The 23,453-nt window shown below is 26.0% G+C and overlaps 1 protein-coding gene across 1 annotated transcript; it reads right to left on the reverse strand.

The window, feature by feature from the left end:
* Window positions 1-4,997: 4,997 nt before the first annotated feature.
* Window positions 4,998-10,784, reverse strand: LOC105147412 (hypothetical protein). Its single transcript, XM_011058401.2, has 4 exons — window positions 10,397-10,784; window positions 9,534-9,715; window positions 6,381-6,541; window positions 4,998-5,449 (listed from the first exon to the last, which is right to left on the reverse strand). Exons 1-4 carry the CDS (start codon window positions 10,692-10,694, stop codon window positions 5,248-5,250), a joined length of 843 nt encoding a protein of 280 aa, XP_011056703.1. The 5' UTR covers window positions 10,695-10,784; the 3' UTR covers window positions 4,998-5,247.
* Between the last annotated feature and the right edge of the window lie 12,669 nt (window positions 10,785-23,453).

Below are 23,453 nucleotides of genomic sequence, written 5' to 3' on the forward strand. Positions count from 1 at the left end.
AAACGTACCTTATTCTTCTGACCCAATAGGACTAATTTTAGGAAATTTGAAAGAGACGGAGGAAATGAGATAAATTGAGAAATATAATGTGAATTTTATGTGAATATAAATAGTAGCCCAAACTAAAAAAGATGATAAAAGTTAAACATAATTTTTTTGTCTTCTGAAAAGCATAACACTTTAACATTTTTAAAAATATATGCTATATATATTTTTGATAGATTCAATAAGCTTTCATAATATGAATCTCAAGATTATTATCAATACGCGAAAAAGTGCACTCATCCCTGATTTACTTTTTATACATGGTTTTTTTACTCGGTAAAATATCCCTCCATTCATACGATATCTTTTGCAAACTTTTATTATTATTTTTGTATAAATATATGAAATAAATGATTTTATAACATATATGGGCTTTTCTCTTGCGTTTTTTTTTTGTACTAGAGATGCAGACTCCATTTACGCGATTCTCAACCGCGTAAAAAAAAAATCGTGGAATGAATAGATATTTCGCGGGTATAAATCAAGGGACGAGTATATTCGCCAACCACTTATAGTTATTAACTACCACTCTAAATGCATCCCTTCTAAACTAAATCTGCCACATACCGACATTCAAAGCTATAAGTTGTTCTTTTTCTGACAATTTTTATCGGTTTTTATGTCATTGTAATTTTATCGTTCATTGAAATGAATGATATAAAACAGGATATGCGTTAATTAAACGTTTTTGTTACAAACTGACTATGAGTAAAAGTGCTATATGTAGAAAGATATTTCAACAAATATTCGGTGTTTTTGAAAAACAATCAACAAATGATTTAACTGTTTTGAAAATGGTCTAATGTCAATAAATTAACGATTGTTCTGGACATTTTATAACTAGCACAAAGATAACATTGCAAAATTATGTAAATAGTTCTTGTATGACAGCTATAAGTTCAAAAAATTATTGAAAAAAAAAGAAAATGAGGTAAAATTTAAATAGTTTAAAAAGTAATAGCACGATCTAAAAACTTTCCGAGTGAAAATGAAGTACAAATTATTTATTTCTCAAAAAAATAAATTCATATTCTTCTAATTCAATAAGTTCCTGTAAAATTAATCTATTCTTTAATTCAGATTGTTATTAATACATGTGATAGTAAAATAATAAAGATATAGTGAAATAAAGAGCATTTTGTATTTGTAATTATATATAGTAATATTATAATAATTTATGTACGTTGCACACACACACACACACACACACACACACACACACACACACAAAATAGTTAACTCATATTAATTACATAACAAATATTATTTGACTAAAACATTTATTTGTTTTTTATTATATGGTGCAATTTTCTATTTTTCTACAAATTAATATCGAATACTTATGCAACGTATTTAACACATACGTAGGTATACATAATAATGTACCCGTTAATTTTACTATAAAATTGTAAGTTCAATGCTTTTTTTCTTCTTCTCTCTGCTTTTCTTTTCTCTTCTCTCTCTCTCTCTCTCTCTCTCTCTCTCTCTCTTCTCTTTTACAACAACGCAACTATAAAAACATACAACATTTTCGCGTTCTCATTAAAAATTTTTTTAATTTCCCGAAATACATCTTAGTCCAGCCAGATCCTCGTTATTTGAATCATTTTACATCGATTTACGCGCTTTGAGCTATAGTTTTTTACAAAAATTATATAGAATTTTTATAAAAATTAAAGGGGGAAATCTGGATATTAACAAGAGAGTTAAAAACTAGAATTATTTTTAGTAGTTTTTAAAATTTTTGCGTAAACACTAAAAAAAATGTAGTAAAATTTTAATGATCTTTTTCTTTGCACGAATAAAATTTTAACAAAAATATCAACAGTACCATTTTTTGTAAGATATATTAAAACCACGTGATTTTTACATAAATTTTAAATTCTTGTAATTATTCTATTTTCAAATATATATACATAATATATCAAATACATAAACTTAGAAACCTTTGATCGAAGCTAGATCTTTAATGCTTTAAATAATTTAATGTGAATTATACAATGCCCGCCAAAAGTTCCGAGCCGGCTAAATATTTTAAATGACACGTCATGATGAACATACACGAGTTTATATTCAAAAGAACGATGTGTATTTAATATACAGTTTAACCTTCTTATTTAATTTTATAATTGTAAATCATTATTTCTGAGCTTTATTTCTTCGTTTCCCATTAAGTGTATTAATTGCTGCATTTCTCTCAATCTGCAAATGACTTGCTCTCAATGAAAGATTTTTTGGTTTTGTATTCACTGAGGCCTTCAAAGGCAGCTGAAACGTTCGTAATAAATGAAGATAACAATTAACATCTGAGTGCTTCTCCTATCTCTTCGCTTTTATTATCTGAATTTTTATTTTATTGTTTAATAGGAAATAATTTTAAGGTCTAACTAATAGAATCATTAAATAGATCTTTTTAAACCTTACAATTTTTATCTAAAATATTTTTCTCAAAAATGCATACTTTTTGAGATATTCGGCCGACCTGGACACTGTATACACACATATATATATATATATATATATACTATATATGTATGTACATATATACCATATTTGTAGTTATTCGAACTGCGCGCCGAATTGGTTTTCCAGACTTATAAACGCAATTAACCCTTTGTTAACATACTGGATGTGAACTATCCACAAAATTATTTTAACTCTCTAAAACTCAATTTTCTTTTATTTTGTAGAACTAAAATACAATGTTTATAAAAAAATTGTTTTTTCAATTCCCAAAATAGTCTATATTCAATATCCAAAATAAATACCCTTTATCCAAAATCAACTTACAAACTAATTTTTTTTCAAATTATATCTGAACAACAATTCTGTAAATTTTTAACTTTTAATATTGAATTTTTTAAAAGTTACAATTTTTCAAAGATTTTACTCGTTTTTTCTCTATTCATTGAACTCAAGAATTTTTTTCACAAAAATTGTAATGAAATTTCAATCAAAAACTATTTGAATGTATTTTACAGACTTTGAAATGGACCCATAATTTTTTTCATATTGATTGGATTTTTTTAAATAAGAATGTCAATTGTTTAAACATTGCTCTGGGTGTGAACCACCAGTGTGTCAAAAAGCGATTGAAAAAAGAGGTGTGTCAAGGAAGGATTAAACTAATAATATCATAAATTAAATTAAATTGATAAGCAATTTTTTTTAATAATTCGATGCTCAATCAGGCATCATATTAGAAAAATGTTAATTTGCTGAAAAACTATAAATAAATTTATTGCGAAAAATATTACATCCGCCGGGAGTCGAATCTGAATATTTTGTATTTCGTATGAGCGTCCTAAGCCTTTAAAGGGGCTTGTTCAGCGCGAATAACTGCAAATATGGTGTACATACATGTACATACATATATAGCATACATATATATATATATATATATGCTATAATAATTAAATTATATATATATATATATAATTCACATTAAATTATTTAAAGCAATAAGGTCTAGTGACCGGTATAGGCTTGTAAATATAACCTTTATCGATTGTTTCTCACATTTACGGTCTAAAATAATATTCTTATTGATAATTTATAAAAAATTGTATATCTTAAGAAATATGTATATCTTTTATATTTTTCTATTAATATTCAATGTTCCAACTCATATTGATGTAATTATATTATGATTTTAACTATAATAATATCCAGTGTAAGCGGAACTACCTTGTAAAGAAATAAGATTACTTTAATAATTTTCTAGTTACTCTTATTAGATAATTATTATTTGGCAGATTACAATTATCAGGGCCCCTATGCTGTAATTCTTAACAACACTATCGATATTACATTGTCATTGCTCAACGTTTTACTATGTGTAAAACCTACGCGTAATGACATTGTCGTCAAGAATTACAAAATAAGAGCCCACAAATAGCGTTAAATTAATAAACAAATGATATCAAATATAATAATTTTCATGAAAAGTATGAAAAGAATAATATGAATATCAACATTTTAAAAAGCAATACAGATCGCACTGAAAAAGAGAGAGAGAGAGAGAGAGAGAGAAGGAGAGGAGAGAGAGAGAGAGATAACGTTTAAACATCTCTTTTAAATAAATTAAAAGTGAATGATTTTTTTACTCGACAAACTTGTAAATTAATTAGACCAAGAAGAAAAGATTATACTATATATAGCGATTTTTCTCTCTTCATTTATTTACTTTATTATACAAATCTTTATTATGTATATATTAAATTAAGCAAATGTTAAAATAAGTTATGTAAAATTGGTCATTTTTCATTTATAATAAGTGAAATGTTCTATATTTACATATATTTATTAAAATTTATTAAAAATTTTTATTTCGTAGGTTTTATTTCCGATACAACATTATTTCTATATATATGTATACATTTTATATATATATATATATATATATATATATATAATATACATTTTGATTTGAGTGACAATTAATTTATAAAAAAATAGATATGTATAATATTTATAAAGTCTATTTTAAACAATGAGCAATGCAATAGTGAATAGATGATCTTGTGTTTCAGGAAGAAAAGTCGTAGCAATTTTATTTCCAAATAAAATATGATCACTTTCTCCTATTGGCTTTTTGCATTAAATTTAATAAAAAAATTAACAATTATTCATTTCAATTATTATTATCTCAAAGAAGATGATATTATATGTATATTATTCGGTATATAGGATTTTTCTAGCGAATAATTTACATACAATTCGCATTTTACTGCGAATATATAGAAACAATGTTGTTAGAATTTTGTAATGTTTATTCCGTATTTTTATCGTAACGGAAATTATCTGCCTTTACTTTAAAAGCTACTAATAATGCATTGATAATGATAAGGTTAATATGTGTGACTATCATATCTCTAGAATATTTAAATTGTGATATTTGTATTATATATTAGGAATAGGTTTTTATTTATAATTTTGAAAAGGAACTGAAATCGTCGGTCAAAATGTCTGCACTTTAATTCGGAATAAATAATAAAATTTTATGCATCGTTAAATATGAATCAGTGAATAATCACTGATACTATCACTATTTTTTATTATTTGTTTCAAGTGAGTTACAGTAACATTGAGCAATATTAAGCAATTTACAACAGAAATTGTGTAAAACTTAATGCACTCCAGGTTACAAATTTAAGTATGAATCTCGTTATTCTTGAATATCATCCCATGCATCAGGTTATATTAAGACAATCTTTTAGCCATGATTTTAAAATCCTTAGAATCAATTCCGGGAAAATATTCTTTTCCATTTTTGTCTATCATATCGGCGAAATTTTTTATCTCGAGTACTTCGAATCCTGCACCCGCTGCTGACTTCTGCGAAATTATTGACGAAAACACAGTGGACGTTGCTGGCACTCCATACATAGGTCCGATAAGATCCCTAGATTAATATTTTTTATAAGTTACGCAAAAATATAACTGATCAATATGATAGATATTCAATTAATAAAATCAGATATTGAAAAATTTGAAGTGATTTTTGTATTAATAATAAAAATTAATTGTGGACCTCTCTTTGAAACTCAAATTTTTGTGATAACAAGATGATCATTTTACAAGCTATTATGCGTTGTTAATATGTGTGACTATCATATCTCTAGAATATTTAAATTGTGATATTTGTATTATGTGTTAAGAATAGGTTTTTATTTATGTAATTTCGAAAAGGAATTGAAATCGTTGGTCAAAATGTCTGCACTTTAATTCGGAGTAAATAATAAAATTTTATGCACCATTAAATATGAATCAGTGAATAATCACTGATACTAGTGGCACTAGTCAGACCCAGTGACATACTTGGCTGGATAATCAGTGAAATTCAACTAAAAAAGGACAAATATTTGAACATTATATAATTAAAATACTGATATTTCCTCGTTAATTTCAATCTTCTAATATTATATTCAGTGAATTTATTTAAATTATTATTAAAACAAGATTAGTTAGATCACATAATAAAGATTAGATAGGTTAGAAACTTCACATTTAATTAGTGACTATCCACTGATTCAGATTTAGAATGTAAATACAAATGGCTCATATAAAATTTGTTCAATTTATAATATTCTTAAAAATATTAAATTTAATTTTTTAACATTTTGTTAGTAATATAAAATTATATCACAAAGATTAAGACAAATCAGGAATAACAGATAATCTGCACTTTTCGGATATATAATTTATTAGAAAAAATTGAAACTCTCTCTACACTTTATTCTGAAAAAAATTTCTTGAAGAACTTACGAAGTGGCGAAAGATCAATAGCATAATCTGTTATTCATGTACGAATTAATTTTTTAATAAAATCATACCTGATTTTCAGAATATCTTTGCCTAATCCGTACCCTCGATAATCAGAATCTACACTAAGTCCAATAGCATATAGATATTTGTCAACTTTGTAATGTTCATATACTATCTTTGTTGAGCCAGTTACGATTTCGAGCACATGTTTGCAATTCTCTGACTTAAACTGTAACGATTATTAATTCAACTTATTGTTAGTCATATAATTATACGTTGTGATAATATAATACTTAATAATATATAGATAGGAAACAAAATGACTTCTTGACCCAATATTACGAAAAGGCGAAAAATGCCAATAAGAACATCAAAACACGTGATCATTATTTATGTGTGTGTGATAACATACTTAAAATTTATACAATGATATTTGTGGGCTTTTACTGTTTTTAGATAGAGCTGCCATTTGTCTGAATTTTCCTGAATTTTTCTGAATTTTTTTTTTTGAAAGTATCTATACGCGATTTTTGAAGCGGTCTAGGATTTTTATGACTTTTCATTACTCAGTATTATTTGATAACATATTTGCGCAAACGTGTTGAATTTCTTTCAATCGTGATTGAATTCCTTCCCGGTCTGCGTCCATCAAAAATTTGAATTTTTATTTGTATGTTCACCACTGTGGTAGAATATTATAATAACTATAATAACTTACTAATTGTTTGATATCGATCATATTTCATTATATATTATACAATATATTAATATTATTACATATTATAATATTCCAGCTTCATTTTAATATTTTAATTTAGTAAGTACAAAATTAATGAATATACTTTGTAACTATTTAAACTTTCATTTTATTTGCGAAAGCAATAAACTTTTGGGTATAAAAACATTAGATGTTATATTAAGTAACTGAAATTTACTATGAGAAAATTAAAATTTTAAAAATCCGGATTATTAGATTTTATAGATGACAGCCCTATTCTCATATGATAAATCACGTTAAAATTTAGAATTATATAATATAATAATTATATAATATAATATAATATAAGTAACAAGGGCTATGAGCCAGTTAAAATTAATAAAATTTAATATTTAAAATTAAAAATAGAAAAAGTGCATATACGTTTCGATGCTGATCGGGTTATTCTCAATGTTAGAAAATATTAAAATAATAATGTTACAATAATAGTCGAATTCTTATACCAAAATAACATATTAAAATAATAATGTTATAATAATAGTCGGATTTTCATATCAAAACGTAGTCTATAAGATCTCTTGTTGTAATTGCGATGCTAGTTGCGTAGTGAATGAAACAAAAAGACATTAAAGACTAGATTGCATGAATGTTTCCAATATTAATAGAAAATTTAAATTGCCATCGGTAATTTCCAACCACTGCATTGATTATAATCACAATTTTAAGTAGGATAACGTTGAAATTTTAGATATCGAATCCTCTTATAACAACAGATTAATATCGGAAATGGTCCATATAAAAAGACAGAACACGAGATTAATAAACAAAATAATATGGAATCATATAACTGGAAACATATTCTAACATCATCCATTTCCTTTCCCTTAATACTTTTCTCTTTTCCCCTTCGACTTATTAGTGCCTCTGAGTCTATTTGTCTCCTTTTTCTAACTCATAGCGTTGTCTGATACTGTCGATATTACATGTTTTTTTATCTAGTACCACACTATAGCTTATAAAATTGTAATATCTATTGCATTTCTCTTTTTAATTTCCGACTCACAACAATTCGACTGAAGAAGATATACACACACACACACACACACACGCACGCACGCACATATATATATATATATATATATATATATATATATAGGTTTTAATAAGGTAATTTAATATACACTAATTTATTGACATGTAAATACTTAATTTTATAATCGACATTTTTAACAAAACTTTAACGGTTATTTTATTTATATATTACACGTTTAAATCTTTTCTTCTGTTTTCTATTTTTAATTATTATCAATTGTGTTTTTTATATATTGTAACTATCTATTAATTTTATTCTGATCTTAACTAATGTTTTAAAAAAAAAAACATTCTTGTGAATAGATTATTTTTTCATAGAAGAAAAATGAGAGCATCATTTGCATTCCAATCATATTGATACTTCAACGTTTTACTTTAATAATATTTCAATGGACCACATATTCTTAACGAAGAGGGAACATAGAAGCATTCGACATATCTACATTTTTAATCTACCACATAACGTATAGAACACTGTTATTTCTATATGAGAATCCGACTATTATTGTAACATTATTATTTTAATTTTTTCTAATTGAGAATGACCCGATTGGCGTCGAAACGTATGTTACTTCTTATATTTTTAGTTTTAAATATTAAATTTTATTAATTTTAACTAACTCGTAGCCCTTGTTATTATTTATATTTGATTTATTCCAATTGAGCATTCTATTAATTTATATAATATAACATGATTTTCTTGCTCGAATATGTAAATACAAATGAATAGGAAGATAGGTCAAACATGAGGTCAAAAATAAAATGATAAAGTTTATTAAGACATTAATCTATATCATAAAAGATGTGAGTTTTTTGCAATAATTAATAAATTGAATCATTTCAACTTTATTGTTTCAACTTTACTTGGTCATCCTCAGCCATTACACTAATAAGAGTTGTATAAGATTAAAACGTTATTAACAAATTATTACAAATAAAATTAAATATTGGAAAGAACATAGAAAATTAAACCATATCGAAGATTGGACAATATTTATGTTTGATTTTAATTTTCAAGATATGGATTTTATAAATAAAATTTAGAGATTTAGAGAGATTGTTCATTTATCGACAAATTTTTGCTTTTACAAAACTGACTAACAATAAATAAAGTCAAAACGTTCCATTTTATATAAATCAAAACGCTCCGTTTTATTAATTATTGTAAAAAAACTCTCACATCTTTTATGATATAGATTAATGTTTTAATAACTTTATCATCTTATTTTTAAACTCGTGTTTGATTTATCTTCGTATTCATTTGTAATATAATATAATTACATTGTATTATATATAATTATATTATATATAAGCACACTTTTTACAAGGACTTTAAAACTTTCAGAAGCAATGATGAATTTGAATAGAATAATCTGATTTATATTAACAAAACTTGCTTTATGTAACCAACCTGATAACCAGAAATGCTGTCTTTCTTATTTTTAACATCGATACCCAAAGTATTCATGCCAGCAATTACAGGCTTTCCACCGTTAGGATTGTCGGTAAATGCAGCTATGGATATACCTTGTGCGACTAGTAGACGCCATAGGGTACTCATGTCTTGTATAAATAAAGGATCATTTACTGCATCTATAAAAAAGATAGAGCAAAAAGTGACAAAGAAACAGATGTAACTAAATATGATTATAAAGATAATTATTTTCTTCCCCATTAAGAATCATTCTAATTTCGTATCCGATCCGAGCGAGTTTGCATCAACTTGTTCTCAGCAAACACCAAGTTACATGTAACGTACATGTTAGTTATAATTTTTCACTCAACAATATAATTGCAATATAACATACATGTATGAATTAATGACATTGTACAGTGCAATGCATTATTCGCTCATAGTAGCGGCCCGACTTATCGAAAATAGGAAAATGCAATACTTAAAGATAAAAAATTTTGAAAAAATTTTTAGAGTTCTATGAAAAGAAAATAAATGATTTCTCTTGCAGTTTTTCTGTAAAGTTAATAATATTTGAGTAAAAAATAAATGTCGATAAGTCGGGCCGCTATTATGCCCCAGCGAATTAATAGCTACGTTCTCCTATTGGTAAAACATGTAACGTCAACCAGTAATAGAACGTTATCCAATCCAACTCAGTGCAAACCCACTCAGGTCGAAAATACTATAAAAATAAAAATAATCTATAAGATTTCTTTTAAAATGACAGCTTCACTTATTTTTTCTTATGATCAAATTCATGGACAATAAAAGAAAAAGTCAAATCAAAAGAACACTGTTCTCATATAATCGAAACTTACTTAAACATTGGCAAATTGGTTCATCGGCTAAGAAGAATGTGCACATATGTTGAACCGCATCTTCATACCGATCTTCAGGAATCTCCTGAATCGTGAACTTCATCAGTTTCCCGTTTTTATCCTTTTTCTCTATTTGCTGCCAAACTTTAGGCGGTTGCCCCGACGGTCTGATGCGTTGCATTTTGTCTATTTCCTTTTGTAAATTTGCTCCGATAACTCCGATGTTTACTTTCTGCGTGTATAATCTTGTCAAAGGACATTTTGTCCAAACGTCGCGGAAACGTGCGATTTTCAACATTTGTAATGCGTCGACTTCTGTTCGTTGCTTACAACACAACTTACTGCCAAGCGACTGGTCTGGTTTAATTAGCAACTAAGTGGGGAGAGTCAGCTACAGTTGACGTGATCTCAGAACTCTAATCGAGACTCTATACATTACACTCTCTGTGCTACTTACACAGGTTACTTACAAGTAACGATGTACAACTTGCAATGCTCGTCAGAGGTGTTTTTAATATCGGCGCAACTGGTGCAACGCACCAAAATCCGCGGACCCTCATAAGTTTCAGGATCCGCGGGTTTTGCAGGCTCCGATGCGTGGTAAATATTTTTGCTACAATATTATAGATCTATGCTGTATAGGAATTGCCTTGAATTAATATTAATGTCCGGGCCTTATCTCAACTTTATCTTTGTACCGATTTTTTAACAGCCTTAAAATATATTGGCCATCGTAATGTATAATGTTATCGTCTTTCTTGCCTAACTTGTTTGTATACATGTATGAGTTTCTTCTTTATTTGTTTTATCTATAAAATTACACAGAATATTCTGAAGAGATATCTCTCGTATAATAATTGCAATATTATAAAATTATCATTGTTTAAAATTTAAAAAGAAGAGAAAAATGAAATAAGTAAACAATTTAAATGTGAATAAGTTGTAACTAAACATTATACCGTAATAGTAAAAAGAAGAAACAAGCATAATTGTATATTCATATCTTAAGAAAGAGTAATTTTAAATATATTATGAAAGTAAACTTGCTTTTATAATTGTATGTAGTCGCATATATACGATAGTCTACGTTGCTATAATTAACTCGTATTAATCATGATAAATATTTAACAGTAACTAGATTACACTTATTTACTTGTTATCACAAAATGCACATGCAATTTTCCTGTTACTTCTCTTCTGTAGATTAACATTATCGGATATTTATGTAACATGTTTGATGCACACATAACATGTTTGGTACGTATGTTGCTGCTAATTATACAATAAAATTGCAAGCTTATTGTTTAATCGCACTATATTAATTAAGAGAAACATAGTAATTCCGATAACTGCATTAAGTTATTCTAAAGTTTCTGCGGAAAAAAAATTGAAAGTTTTTAACGAGCTTTATTTTTATATATATCAAATTATCGATCACAGATATATCAACAACTCACTTATAATGAATATTCAGTTGAATATTCAGATAATTTCATAAGTATATTTAATCCTTACGATTGTAAATAAGCATGTTGAAAATTGTTTATTTTAAATATGCATATCTTTTACATTTTAATATAAAAACATTTAAATTCATATCAATATAATAATCAGGAGAAGATAATATTTAAAATAATTTTATTTTAAATATGTATTTAAAATGTATTTAAATATGTATTTAAATATGTATTTAAAATAAAATTATTATTGAAATGACATTTTACATTTTTCATTTTAAATAATTTTTGGAAAATGATTCCATTTCCATTTTATATTTGAAATGGAATTATCTCTATCATTTAACCATTTATAAAATAAGTAATTGATTTTTCTATGCGTGTTCATAAATTTCCCTAGAATCATTGACGCATAAGAATAAGATCCAATCCTGTGATTGGCCAAAGCATAGTTTCTTCTATGGTTATGTTGAACTTAACGTTCATGATTCGCAAGCATCATTTATCATTTGTGTATGCCACGATGATAATGATTAAGGAAAGGAAGAAGAAGAAGAAGAAGAAGAAGACTTTATTATATGAGCTGAGTAGTGTGGTCTTTCCGCAGTTAAAAATTAATCAATTTTGCAATTAAAAATGACAAGCAATCAAGAGAACAATAACATCGAAGAAAAAGAAAACGAAGAAAAAGAAAAAAATACAAATGACATGAAAGTTAATTTAAATATTAAAACGATATCCCTAATAGACGAGACATTTTTCAAGATTATTATTTTTTTTTAATCTTTTCAAGATTATTATCTAATTCAAAAATGGTGAAAATCTACAAGAAGAATGTATAACATGTAACATAAAATAAAAGAATTGATTGACCACGAATTTTTTTTATAAAATACTTAAATATAGAAAAAATTATTTTGCATTTGAAAATCATTTAAAATACTTATTTACTTATTTTACATTTAAAATGGATTCGAAAAACCTATTTTGTATTTTGTATTTTAAATACACTTTTTACATTTAGTACTTTAAATGAAATTCGAATTGCATTTTACCCAGTTCTAATGATCAGAGAGCGGTTGAAATTTTCATAATTAAACTTTTCTTAAAACTATTGAAATTGACAAAAATTAATGCAACTCAATTGAAATTAAGAGAGATGACAAACTTAATAAAATTAAAATTGTTGGTACAATTATAATTTATTCAAGAACAGCAAATATGTCGATATAATTACATACATATTTCTCAATTTTTATTTAATATTTACATTTTATTACTACATAATTCATTAAAAAATCGACTGACACACATGCGATATATGGATTATAGAAAACATTATATTTGATGTACATACCGTATTTATACAGTATTATATGTATATATAGTAATCCTAATAATCAAAATTTGTTGATTTATTTTAGGTCACAAAATTAAGTAAATCATGTAATTCTATGCGTATTATGTAATTTTAGAATATTATCTCATCCAACAGATTGCCCTAATTATAAAATAATTTCTTATCCATGATTTTAAATGTTTTGAATTATATAATATCCGAAAAATAATCTTCTCCGTACTTGTCCACCAAATCGGCAAAGTTTTTCTTCAAGAATTCTTCGAATCCCGCATAAAAAGAGGACTAACTCTTGTATACTATACAAAAAATCGGTCAATAATTGAACTCATAAAAATACACAGAAACAAATTTATAAAACAGTACAAAATCTAACATACATTTTATGACCACACAAGTCCTTCTTCTGTATTAAAAATATAAAATATATAAAGACGCAAAGTTTATCTTAACATGATTAAAATATAATTAAAAGGATCCTAAAGTCATCTGTATTACCGATTAAATCATAATTTTTGTATAACAATTATTTTTTTCCTCTTTTATAAATTCAAAAATCTTTTACATCTGTTATTAACTATTTGCTAATAACAGATGTAACATATAGTTAAAGTATACTATAGTGTATATATAGTGTATATATATATATATATATATATATATATATATATGTATGCAATAATATATACTATATGTTATCATTTTCTATATCTATCATGGGATTTTTCTATGTTCTCTTTATTTTTATCTCTAAATTGCATAAAAGTGTTTTCAAAAGATAGTTCTTGCTGTATGATTGCTGCAATATTATAAAATCATCATTATTTAAAAGAAAAACAAAATTGAGATAAACTAACAGTGAACAAATAAGACTAATATTATAAGTGAAAAAAAGCAATATAATTTTATTTGCCTTTTGAAAAAACTAACATTTAAATATATTACAGAAGACTAACACTTGTTAGTACAAAGAGCATTACAATCTATTTATATTATATTTTATGATGAAATAAACAATGGAACAGTTACTGCAAAATATTTCGTTCATAATAAATAAGCGCTTTTCTCTAAGTTTTATTAAAATCAAACAAGTATTACAATAAAAAAAAGAAAAAAAACGAGGCAAGTAAATTTTCAAGCATATAAAAATTTCGTATTAATGTTCTTTAGAGAGCTAAACTATTGTAGTAATATCACAATTAAATTTGATGACATCTATTAAAGAGATCTTAATGTACTGGAAATCCGTAAATAGATTTATTGCGGAAAATATTACAGATAGTATATGTATATGTACATACATTATATATACAGATTCACATGGAATTATTTAAGCATTAATGATCTAGCTTTGATATTAAAAAGTCCAATAGAATCAGATAGGAAAAAACTATCTGATTGAATCATGTTTTTGGTTCGTAAATTTCAGATTACTTATCTGAAATATCTGATAGAATTTCCATATTTCTTTATCTTTTTGTCAACTTATATGTACATAGTTTTTAATCAATTTCTATCTATTCTATGTATTATATGTTTTATCAGAATTAATAATATTCTATTGTGTCTATGAATCATAAATTTTAGATTACATATTGATATACAATATTTGATAGATTTTCTATATTTCTTCACTTAATAGTACTCGAGTGGTGATTTCACAGAATAAAAATTCCTTTTCTACGATTAAAATATACATTATGTATATTTTAAAATATACATGTGGTGATTTCACAGAATAAAAATTCCTTTTCTACGATTAAAATATACATTATGTATATTTTAAAATATACATTATGTATATTTTAATCGTAGAAAAGGAATTTTTATTCTGTGAAATCACCACAAATCATTACAAAAAAATTCGACAAAAATAAAAAAGTCAAAAACACTAGATTCAGTATAGAAGGCTCTAGCATCTTACACAATATAAGATATAAAACGACAGAAATTTTTAATTTTTTTATTTGTCGCGATTTTAATGTCCGATAGGTATGATAGGTTCAGATAAAATTCATATAGGATTTCTATCAAATTTTATAAATTTTTATCATTCTTTATCAAATTTTTTAAGTAAGGATGGTGCACTTTATTTCCTATTAATTGTATATTCACATGTCCAGTTCACAATAAGATTCTTATTTTTGTAACAGTTTACACACACACACACACACACACACACACACACATATGTGTGTATGTTCTATATACAATACACATGTATGTATATACTCGCTCTACACAAATTTTTAACATTACGACATTATCAGCAGTGTCATCGACAATGGATATGTAATTCACATCATTTTATAAAAGTGATGTTGGTGCCGCTAGTATACGGGAGTTTTCAAGCGTCAAGGCCAGAGCACAGATTTTTGCATAATGAATAACGCATAGTGCATAAAGCCTATTCTACATTAAACGCAAGCTGATGAATAAATTGTTAATTACCTAGCAAGAAATGATTATCAATTAAATATCGAATCGACGTCAAATTGATATTGAAATCATCGTATTGATATTGATTTGACATCAGTTTGATGACTCATTTCTGGCTGGATAATATTTAATTTTTTAAAATAAAGTTTTTTTAAAAAATATGTTCTCTGTACGAATATTTTTTGTACTCACTATATATGGATATATTTTGTACATAATTATATATAATTGTATGTAACTATATATAAAACATTTTTCCTGGGAACTCTCTCTCTCTCTCTCTCTCTCTCTCTTCTCTCTTTATGTTATACAAAATCCGTGCAGAGTACATAATATTTTTAATAAAAAATTGACGCCTTGCTATATTCTTTTATAATATTTGAATTGCTGAATTCTATCATTTACGTTTCATTCTAAGATATAAGAATTATTTAGTATTTATTATTTTAAATAATTATACTTCCAACTTATTACTTATTAAATATATTTCATACTTCAAATAAGTTTCTAAAATTTATTTAATATTTTTTATTTTAATAAATAAAATTGAAAATTCAAACAAGTTAATTTAGTGAGTTTTGTCTTATAATATATCTTATAAAATTAGTTATGTTTCTTTATGCAAATTTTTAGAAAATTATATATAAAATTATATATAATTTTATATGTAAGTTTATACAGAATTATATATAAATATATATAATTATATATAAATGTATATAATTATATACATAATTATTTAAAATTATATATATTTTTATACACACACACAATTTTATATAATTATATATAAAACATTTTTTCCCGGGTAGAGAGTATAACTCTTTTATTTTAAATAACAACAACCTTCTAACTTATTTCTTATTTAATATTTTAAATAAGTTTCCCGAATCTATTTTATATTTTTTATTTTAAATAAGTCGTATTAGTTTTTTACCGATTCCTACGATTTTATATTTTAAATAAGTTTATGAAACTTATTTTTTATTTTTTATTTTAAATAAATCGTAACAATTATTTTATCGAGCCATAATCGTCATTATATGTAAGTTTAAAGAATTTCTGAAACACAAAATAATTTGCAGCAACAGTAGTGTCATAAATTAATTTTTTTGCTGAAAAATTAAATAATGATTAACAAGATATTTAATACTTTTAACCAAAGCTGAATTGAGCGCAAATTGTTTTGGAAATATTAAGAAAATTTGCATATATATATCTTTATAAAGGATGTATAGAATATTATCAATCTCTTTGTTTAATATGAATCATTTAAAATATTTTTTTATTTTTTAAAATATAATGAAAATTGAGACATAATATACCGTTAGAATATCAAAAATACTCACATACGCGAATAATTATCAATTACGTTTATAAAAAGAATCGCGTAAATAATATAAGATTAAACTAGTGCCAGAGATACCACAAAGCAAAGTAAGAAATATACGACGATATCCGTTTGCCAAAATCGTGTAAATACGAATAAACTGTGAATATTTTTCATACGCATTAGTTGAATTAGTTGGGTATCCAAATGGCGCGCGGCGAATGGCAAGGAGTGGGGGGAGCGTGTCGCGCGACGCATAGTTGACTACGTCATCACTTCGGTATTCGCTCGGCGACTTCGAAGCAAAATACACGTAATGCTCCGCGTGCCGCATTAATCCACGAAAATTAAATATCGCGAATTAAATATCTACGAACGCGAATTTATCAATGCTCATAATTTGCGACCCGCTCATAATTTGTGAACATGTCGTGGCGACTACCATTCGTATATAATTATCTATCACACGCTCTAAATAGGCGTCGAAATATATGATAGTTTAGAAATTATGAATTGTTGCGTTTAGACCAGTACTCTTTAATGGTCATGAGTGATAGCACGTCCATGGTTTTGCATATCACTCTCTATTTTTAAATCGAAAGCATACAATATAAATTTAGATTTTAATCACGGAATTATGATTCAAAGGTAACAAAAAGCTAAAATTAATCTTTTGTTAAAAATATTGCGTATACTGCGCAGATTTCGTGTAACAAAAAGTTATTACAAACTAAACACTCATTACAACACAATTTTCCACACACGAATCCAAGAAATAAGACAAAGATCGTGCAATAAAGCCTATATTTATCCAAGAATCTTAAAAATGTAACGACGAGATTATTTTACTGATTTTGTAATATTTCGACAGTTAGCTGATCGGCGCGCAACCTTGGGAATTGTTGCGGCGCGGAAGAACGTGCGGCGCCGCCCCGGAATTCGCATCACTGGCGGCGCGTCATGTTTATGCGAAGTTACCACGCAGTCATTGCATTATCGAAGCTCGTACAGGCAGGTAGCCGTGTCACGTGTCGCTCTTCTTCACACATTTCTTTTTAAAACGTAATTGCGACAAATATCAAATAATATGAAACATTATATTTTATTGAATACTAAAAGTATACTAAAAGTATACAATACGACTAGCTCGCACGATTAATTATTCATAAAAGAATTGAGACGACAATCATATATCACGTAATAGATATTTCGTACAATTCATTCATTTGAAATCAAAACGCGATGGAAAAATGAAATTTATTACTATTTCGCGATAATTACGGACGACAATTATTTTTGTTTGATGTAACATTTTTGTATAGCTATTACTCGATTATTCTTCGAACAGTATTACGCGGTTATAAAAAAAGTTACGTTAATATAAATACTCTTACGCAAATAATGCAATTCCTGTTTTCACAATTAATATAATTTATGTATTGTAATTAATATTTAATTAATTTTTTGTTTTTGCGCACCTTTCGTTATACGATCCATATAAAAAACGTAACGTGCAATTATTTGTTAGTAATAAAAGAAATATTTCTCTTTCTATTAATTTCTAGATCATCCCATTGACTCTAATCATATCTTGACATGTCTACAGACATCGTAATAAGAGATTCAGTCTTTGTATATTACATTTTCCAAATATTTTCCCTCTCACGGGTACACCTTGACGTGGTGAGAGGGCTCAGTACTCAGAGGATATGTACGAAAAGAACGGTTTTTCTTAAGTATCTCAAAATTTTCGGATCTGAATGATATATCTAGATAAATTTTTAGCTACTGAGTAAAATCGTTTTCTTCGTATAAAAATCCAACGATGGGGAAGCTAACGTACCCTCGTCCACCGATTTAATTGAAAGTGAACGAACCGCAGCCGGTTCGTCGCGTCGCGCGTTTGCTTCGGGAATGCCGTTCAAGTTATCGGACTCAAGTTATAGTCCACGCGCGATTATAGTGCATTATTCGCGAGTGTTTTACGCGAGTGTCCTGTGCGAGAGGATGTCAACCATATTCTGAGAGGAGGAGGAGATCTGGGAGAGGCATCGGGCATCGGCGGAGCAACCTTGCGGTAAATATTTTTCGCTTATGTAAAATCAATTTTTTTTGTATTTATTCTTGAGTCGATTTATTTTACAATGATTTAAAAACGATAATTAAAAAAAGGATTATTTTAAAATTATTTTGAAATTTCATATATACGAATTTTTAAGATCTGATTTAAAAAATGTATAATTATTTTATAAATATCTAACTCAATGATTAAATTATTCAAAAAAATCAATACTTATAAAAATTATATATTTTGAAAATTATATGATTATTTTGAGAGAATTTTGCGTTTTTTTTTAAATATTGTTTGTGTTCTTTTTCTAGTTTGTTATAATTTGAATTTTATATTTTTTTGTTACAGAATCATCGTAGCGACATTGCAGATATAACTTCGCTGTTGCGCGTCAGTTTGGTGAGTGATGAATTAATATTTTTATTGAGATAATGGATGTGTGGTAATTTTATTAATGTATTATATATATATAAATGGATATATGCATTAATTTAATAAAAATATACGGGATAAATATATGCGTAACATTCCATACATCCGTTGTCTTAAAATGGATAAGTTAGAACAGATTAGGATAAATTTAATCCTGGATGCCTTCTTATTATTGAATGTATTGTGCATACACTGTTAAATTTATAATGTCACGTTACACCCAGTTTGAGTTATTTCTAATTACTCCTATATGTCGCCACTACTTTTACACAATTAATATCGCGTTAATTTAACTATAACAGTAAAACTATTTAACTCAGGAAGATTATTCAATTTAGCTCAAATTTTGTTTACTAATAAATTTATAACGCTTTGAAGTAACTCAAGCTCGGTTTGATAATTCAAACTCAGAAATATAATAAAAAATAGGTTGCTACAATGGTTGTGTTTTATAAATATTAAAGTAACTGAGGAAAAACTATTTTATATATTAGGTGTTGGAATTAATTCGTAGCGTTTTACAAGTGATGGGAAGTACTTTCATTAATGTATTTTTTAATGCTCATGTGAAATAAATAACATTCTTTCATTAAAAAACGCTACGAATTAATTCCAACACCTAATATAATGATATAAAATTACATACAATTATATATAACTTTATGTAATTGTATATAAATGGACATATTTTATATATAATTATATATAATTTTATATAAGTTTATATATAAAATTATATAATTATGTATAAATATATATAAAATATGTCCATTTATATGCCATTATATAAAATTATATATATTTTTATATAATTTTATATAATTATATATGAAATATTTTTTCTCGGGTGAATATCATAATATAAAAAAGTTACAGTGTAACAAACAAATATTGTTTTATTAATTTTCCTATCTATTCTATTCCCAAATATTCATTCAGGATTAAGTTTTATACAGAAGTAATGAAATCAATATAAGTTGATGCAGAAAAGCAATATTTATGCGCATATATGCATAATATGTACTGTTTTTTAAAAAATTCCTTCTATTGTTTTACACTTGTTTGTATACATATTATATTAATTATTCTTGTTTATATTTCAATGCATTGACTTTAACCTGATTTTTTATAACTTATCCATATGTAGTAACTGGATTTTATACCAGTTAAAGTAGTAACATGATGTCAGATTCAAAATATATATTTTACTAAGAAATAAAAGAATTTTATGTCATAATTATTTTAAAATCGCGTTTAGAGTTTTACATAATTTAAAATACTTAATATTAAAGTAATAAATTATACAAAAATGATTCTAATAATTTATAAAATACAAAGAGATATATTTATTGATGCAAGGGGAAATTATTCCTTTCGGATCTTACATCATTTATCTGAATTTCTCATCTTCACATGCTTTGAGATTAGATTCAGCAACGAATCATTCGAATCGTTAAAAATACATACATGAGCCTTGAATTTTATCGGATGATAATCATTTTCAATTTATTTTTAAATTAAATTTTGTTTTTTATATTATAATGTTTTTATTAAGAAATTGAATCTTTATAATATTCGAAATTTTTAAAATCAAAACTTGATGACTTAAACATTTTTTTTATTTAGGTTTATTTTTAGTCCTAATATTTATATGTTTCGAATAAACGAGTATAGAGAATAAACGCGACATTTATTCATAATATTAATAGAATTATTATTATTATTGATAATTATTTATATTAATATCTATAAGTCAATTTTATTAACATTATAGCCTCTTCACAATGCGTTCGTGTTTCGCGCATCGTAAAGTGAACTTGAGTTACAAAAGCGTAAAATCTTATGCTTATTGTCGATGATGTTAGTCGGCAGCAATCGGCAACAAAAGGAAGTATTTCTCCTTGTTGTTGATTTCTGGCCAGATATGAAGCCAGAATGTTGGCCAGGAGCAACGAAAAGTGAGTTCAATCTGGCTAAAAGAAAGAAAAATATCTAAGAGTATACGAAGTAGGTTGGTGTGTAACACCAATTTAAGTTTTTAAAAAGAACATGTACACTGAAAAAAAAATTGTTTAACGAACTAAACACATTTAGTTATTTGATTATTTTATCAAATTTTATTTAATCGAATTTAACCGTCTGCTTAATGAACTGTTCAATATTAAGCAGATTATGGTTAAATTCAATTATAATAAATAAAATTTGTTGAAAATTACTCAAATTTGCAAACAACTACATGTGTGTAATTAGTTGAAACAAACTTTTTTTTTCTTAATATAATAACAATGTAATTTTTCTTAATAAAGATAAACTCAATATTCGGGAGGGTAATTTGCTCGCAAATTGCGAGTTCTTATATTTTTGAAATGTTGCTTATTTAAAATACAAAAACAATCAATAAACAGAGCTAACGAGAGTCAACGCGGATAATCAAGCGAAAGTTTTGTAGATTTTTTTAATCTACAAAACTTGTATTTGATTATCCGTGTTAACTCTCATTAGCCCTGCTATTTGTTAATTTTTTTTATATTTTAAAGATTGAAAGCCTATTTTATTAATTACTGTTTATTACTTATTTATTATTATTATGATCGCGATTGGATCATCCCGTTGAATTTATCAGCATGCAATAGGAAATGGTTAGACGTTAGCTGCATTTAACAGAGAAAGTAGCTTTGCAACTGTTGTAAAATTCTGCAATATGATATTGGTTTATACATTTAAATCCATAAGGAACCAAAGCAAAAACCAATCGTATTAAAGAATTTTTTACAACAATTGAAAAGCTATTTTCTCTAATGTATGCAGCCATTAACGTATTACATATATTCGCGGTGTTATTGCATACTTATGAAGTAGGTAATGTAGGTAGGGATCCACGGGTGGAGATAGATATATCTGAATAGGCACAAATAAATAAAAATGCGGGTAGAACAATAAGTATGGATAGGTAAGATGATAAGTATAATAAACAGGTAGGAATAAATACATCACACGTATACACTGTTAGAAATGTTCTTAAATTTCATTAAATTTTAAATTACACAATTTGAACTTAATTTCATTACATAATGACATGATATTAAATTTAATGTATTTATAACTAAAAAGTATATATTTGTGTACATATACATAAAATTTAATGTATTTTTCATGAAAATTTATGAAATTTAATGTATTTTTAATAAAATTTTATGAAAAGTACAATTTCATAAATTTAATATACACGTTCATTACATTTAATTACATGTAAAAGAAGCTGGTGATTACATTTCTAACAGTGCACATACTTGATAATTAAAAAGAAGGGATTAAATATTGAATAAAATTTTTAATTAATTTTTATTTAATTAGACTGTATAGGGTTAAAAGTAACACGGTAACAGTAAGTTAACACTTATATAAGAAAACGTTATGAACAAAATATGCAAATGTAAGGAAGAGATAGAAGTTTGTAATAAATCTATTATAAACTTCTATCCCTTCCTTATGCTATTATATTTTGTTTATGAAGTTTTTTATATAAGTATTACAATTTACTCGTGTTATTTTTGACCCTGATTTCTGTTATTAACATCCCGTTCCAATTATCAAATATAAAAATTAATCAAATTAATTTCAAATTTTATTGATTTTTCAGCTATCTTGAATTAAACTTTTTTGTATTCGTCCAAATTATGTAACGCGTTAATATTGTAATTAATTTTATTGTAAATAAATATATGCATAATAGTATTAGGTGTTGGAATTAATTCGTAGCTTTTTACAAGAGATGGCACAAGCAGTACACTATTTCGTTGTTACCTATAGTTCTGTATACATTGTAAACATCTATCATAGGACGTCATTTGCCGTACATAACCTTTCTTGAAATCATAAATAACAATACTGTATAATTCATTGAATATGTCAAAATTTGTGCCAGATAAAGTGTTTTTGCGGGGAGTTTTGCTTCATTACTTTAATATGAA

Source organism: Acromyrmex echinatior, chromosome 1 (genome assembly GCF_024713525.1).
Source record: "Acromyrmex echinatior isolate Ae372 chromosome 1, ASM2471352v2, whole genome shotgun sequence".
In the NCBI taxonomy this organism is placed as follows: Eukaryota; Metazoa; Arthropoda; class Insecta; order Hymenoptera; family Formicidae; genus Acromyrmex; species Acromyrmex echinatior.

Excerpts from the sequence above, each read along its gene's own strand:
- LOC105147412 (XM_011058401.2), bottom strand. The coding sequence starts at position 10,694 with ATGTTGAAAATCGCACGTTTCCGCGACGTTTGGACAAAATGTCCTTTG. Across the intron at positions 6,542-9,533 it reads ACAGCATTTCTGGTTATCAG|TTTAAGTCAGAGAATTGCAA; the intron begins GTTGGTTACATA and ends TAATCGTTACAG. Across the intron at positions 5,450-6,380 it reads AAAGATATTCTGAAAATCAG|GGATCTTATCGGACCTATGT; the intron begins GTATGATTTTAT and ends ATATTAATCTAG.